At 33.5% G+C, this 4,552-nt stretch overlaps 1 protein-coding gene across 2 annotated transcripts; it reads right to left on the bottom strand.

The window, feature by feature from the left end:
• Positions 1-2,580: 2,580 nt before the first annotated feature.
• On the bottom strand, positions 2,581-4,324 carry LOC120185491 (protein SHORT-ROOT-like). Of its 2 annotated transcripts, XM_039189692.1 has the most exons (2): positions 4,200-4,324; positions 2,581-4,169 (listed from the first exon to the last, which is right to left on the bottom strand). In XM_039189692.1, exons 1-2 carry the CDS (start codon positions 4,220-4,222, stop codon positions 2,786-2,788), a joined length of 1,407 nt encoding a protein of 468 aa, XP_039045623.1. In that variant the 5' UTR covers positions 4,223-4,324; the 3' UTR covers positions 2,581-2,785. The 2 variants fall into 2 exon arrangements, with proteins under 2 accessions (XP_039045623.1, XP_039045622.1); XM_039189691.1 differs by having other exon boundaries at positions 2,581-4,318.
• Between the last annotated feature and the right edge of the window lie 228 nt (positions 4,325-4,552).

Below are 4,552 nucleotides of genomic sequence, written 5' to 3'. Positions count from 1 at the left end.
TAATATATCTTTATTTCTATTTCTATTTTTTAATTTTTTAAATAATAATTTAAAAAACTTTTAACAAAATGCGATGATATTATCATTGATATATGATGTAATCTTATATTTTCATGTTATTAAGAATTAATATTATTAACAAAAATACCAGAATACTTTATAATAAAATTTCAATATCAAATTAAGAATAATTTTTTTAAAACACTTACAAAATATATATTTAAACCTATTAATTTAATTTCATTCAAATCCAATGCCGTTTGATGTAACTTTTTTAATTAAGTTAGGGCGATTACAAGTAGTAGTATATGTTTTAAATTTTTTTAATCATTTGATAATGAACGCTCAAATATTCTGCAATCGCTAGTGCTCGAACTTGAAATCTCTAAGAATAACAATTAGTCATTTAATCATTGAGATCACTTGATTCGTGACCGTTTGATATACACTTAAAACAATGGTAATGTTGATTACTTTTATATCTTAATTATTAATTCTTTTCATGTATATATCATATGTGTGCACCAAAATATAGGAGTGGACAATAATTTTTAATCCATGGAATAAAGAATGATTGATGTAAACCAATAAGATATGCACATAAACTATATGCTACCAATTAAGAGATTAGATAAGTGGGATTTGTTTATCAATTAAAATCTTAGTTTGTAATGAATAAATCAAATGAGGTCAATTTTGACACCATTCCACCGCTCTAAACATAAGAAACAACGTATTTAAGCTTTTAATTCATTCAAGAAATAATAATTACTACTTTTCCACAAAACTAAAATCCATTAAACTCAAATAACGCTTTAAAAATTATATCTCGGGTTAAATTACTTTATGATATTTCTTTGACCAAGAAAAATCAAATGTTGTACCTGTTTCAAACATTCTTTGAGTGTCATCTCTTCTTCCGGATCTCAAAGCCTCTAGAAAAATAATCTCATATGTAAGTAGGATCTTGAAAGAGCACTTTTGAAGAATAAACCCCAAAAACTCGGAAAGATGTAGGAAAAACATCTCTAGAAGATGAATATTGAATATTTAACATCCCTAAAAAATATAATTTGTTGACATGATCTTTGACAAATTCACATGATCTACAATAGTTAAATCTATCGTTAGTTATTCATGTTCATTTAGCATGTTAACCTACGAGTAATTATAGTGACCCTAGTTTGGCACTAGTTCCAAGACACACTATAATACATCTCAACCAAGTTCGAGAGAATTGATAGAACCCAAATAGAATCATCTTACCCTCTCTCTTTTTTACCTCCTTACGAAGATAAAATACTTTGACACTAACAAACGACGATTCTCCACTAACGACTCCCTACTTAATCCATAAAGAATGAAAAGCCTATATCCACCACAATCCTTTTATTCTATCAACAATTATAAACTCTATATTTCATATAGAGTTAATCTTCACGTATTCAAAAGTGTGACTATCAATTTAAATTGGTCCCTTAGCTTTTAAATATTTTAATTTCATCCTTAAACTATTATCATCATTCTAAATTAGTCCTCAATCTTTTGAACATTTCAATTTCATCTCTAAACTATGAACTTCATTCTAAATTGGTCTCTAAACCTTTTTTAACATTCCAATTTCATCCCAAAGTATATGTATACTAATCATATCCCTTGTTAATAAAATCATGAGGCCAAGTTATATTATTATATGTTTGAAAAAAATATAATTTAGGTTACACTTTGGTTGAAACTAATTAAATATTTGGATGAATTTAGTGATGAAATTAGAAAATTCAAATGTTTGAGGATCAATTTAGACCGAGGGTCATAGTTTATGGATGCAATTGGAATGCTTAAAAGTTTAAGGACTAATTTAAAATGAGAGTCATAATGTAGGGATGGAATTGAAATATTCAAAAGTTTAAGGACCAATTAAAAAAATAGAATATAATTTAGGGATATATTTGACAATAAACACTTAAATACCCTACAGTCAGTGGTGGTCGAACCAATGACCTCTAAAATAACCATCATTCATTTCATCACATAAGTAACTTAATTCTAGTCAAAATTTATATTTATTTAATATTAAATAATTTCTCAATCTATATAATAACCATATGATAAAGAAAAACGATAACAAGCTTAGGATTATTTCTATTTTCGTAGGACAAATGCTTTTGTTTTTCTCTCTCCCTAAGTTTAGTAGTTAATATTTATAACAATACATCCTAATGGGAGATACTGTACATATATTGTTGTTTCATTTATAAAAGAAAATTTTTCACCTTAAAATATTCAGGTTCGAACTATTATTATTATTATTATATATATATATACACACATTATTAATAGATACAAAATTCTAAACAAAAATGATCTTATGATCACCTCATTTATTAGAAAAATACATATTATTAAGTTTTTATTTCAAACTTTTATATATATATATATATATATTCTGAGAAATTGATGAACCAAAATAAAGAAAATGAATACAGGGAAGCAATGGGATATTGTCATTGGAGACGACAGAGGCACAAATTCAAACATCTTCAAACAAGAATAATGATCTAAATCAGAAGGAAAAAAAAGGAACATCACAAACTCCAAAGCATAAAGCTGAAAAAAAAGTAGACATTAAATAAAATACAAGCATATATATGTAAATATATGAAATGATCAAAAGAAAGATAATTGCAAAAGCAATGAACTCCATTCTGCATGTTTTGATTTGCTTCCAAATTCTTGCATAAATGCAGTGCCAAATGGTTCAGTTTCTGTAGTTTTGGCCATGTTTTTAGGGTTTCCATGCTGATACCCATACTACTGGTTCTTCCTTCCAGGTCAAGTAAAGTCCTGTTTCGTTTTGATGTTGTTGTGCGAGTGCCCATCCGGCTTTGTACCGTTTTAGCAACGCCTTGACGTCGTCGACAACGTCATCGCTAAACCCGACCGGCAAGAGAGCTTCGTTGAGTCTTTCGGACCATTGGGTCCCTCTTTCTCTTCTCTCGCACTCGCCTTCACTGTCTTGGTCTTCGTCGCAAGCTAAAACCCTAACTATGCTCCTCGAGCACTCCCGCTCGAGCATAAGCTTCTCATTGCTGGTTGCGGTGAAGGATTCTTCGAGCGTTTCGAAGTAGGAAGTGTAGAATTTAAGGCATTCTTCGAAGCATTTGACGAAGTCGTGTCTAGTGGTTGAAAAATCGGCTTCTTCCTCGACGACCGTCACGACTTTAGGCCCTAGTGACCGGAACATCTGGATCACAGACGCTCTTTCCTTGACAGATACTCTCCGCAACGCTCCAATACAATTCACAGCGACGGCTTCATCTTCGAGAACGCCGAGTGCCTCTTTTGTGAGTTCACCTAAGTGATTCGGTCCACTTATCACATTAAACTCAAAGGGTAGACCCATTAACCTAGCAAACTTCTCCATCCGCTGGCTTATTTCCTTCATAACCGATCTTACTATATTCGCGGTGATGACGACGGTGAGCTTCAGGTGCGGGGTGTCGTCGTTTCGAGTGGCCAACGCTTCGAACAAAGTCGGCCATTGAGTGCAGAGGGTATTGCTTATGTCGATGATGTGAAGCTTAGATTCACCATCTAAGGCTTCCAAAATTGCACCATTGGCGGCTACGTGACCAAAACTTGTCCATGGACTCACCTCTTGGAACTTAAGGATTAGCTTCCGAGCAGAATCGAAGGAGTGGCTCTTTTCGGCGGCCGAAGTTAGGGTTTTAAAGCATCGTCGTCCCGATTCGGTAGCCTTACAAAACAGTGCTTGCAGGAAATACGAAGCTAGTTTCTGATCACAGTCCCCATAAGGTGAAGCCAACTCGTTCAACATCCAAAGAAGGTGATGGATTTTGCTAGAATCCTTGTCGGAGATGGCTCTAGCACATTCCTTTAGAAGCCTCGATGCCCATTTGTCACCCGCGCCGCTAGCCTCCCCGTTGTCGCCGCCACCGCCGGCCGAGTAGTCCGATGAACGGCTGGTTGATGTGTGGCTAGTTTGAGCCTGCTGCTGCTGCTGATGACCACGATGATTGTTGTTGCTGTTGTACATGTCTACCGTTGACGACGACCATTGCTCGAGCTGATCGACCGGTCGTAGTGGAAGAACCGAGAGATGGCTTGGCCGTTTCGAGTGAAGAGAGTTCTTATGGTGTCCTCCATGGCTTGGGGAGGATCCCTTTGACTCTTTAGACACCTTTGCAGAACTCAATTTCATCTGAGTTCAGAAATGGCCAAGTACAAAGCTTTGAATTCTAAAATATTGCCCATACTATTATATTTAGGTCTATTTCGTACTATATACTAATATATATATATATATAATCATAATTATAAAAATATATTTTGAAGTGTATATGTAAATAAATAAACATTTTGGAGTTAAGCAATAGTGTAAAGCAAGTGTATGGCTTTTTTATGCAGTTTTAAACATAAATTGTCATGTGTAATTAACATTTAGTGATGCAATTATGATGTAAAATATTCTTGTATGGATTTTAGTGTTTGTTTCGTTTTGTTTGAAAAAAACTATGCATTGTCATGATTT

The sequence above is a fragment of the Hibiscus syriacus genome, unplaced genomic scaffold (assembly GCF_006381635.1).
Source record: "Hibiscus syriacus cultivar Baekdansim isolate YM2019G1 unplaced genomic scaffold, ASM638163v2 tig00113123_pilon, whole genome shotgun sequence".
NCBI lineage: Eukaryota > Viridiplantae > Streptophyta > Magnoliopsida > Malvales > Malvaceae > Hibiscus > Hibiscus syriacus.
The sequence above is the reverse complement of the archived record's forward strand: the minus strand, read 5'-3'. Positions and strand labels throughout refer to the sequence as shown.

What these genes read in the sequence shown, in the direction of transcription:
- LOC120185491 (XM_039189691.1), bottom strand. Translation starts at nt 4,222, where the DNA reads ATGAAATTGAGTTCTGCAAAGGTGTCTAAAGAGTCAAAGGGATCCTCC.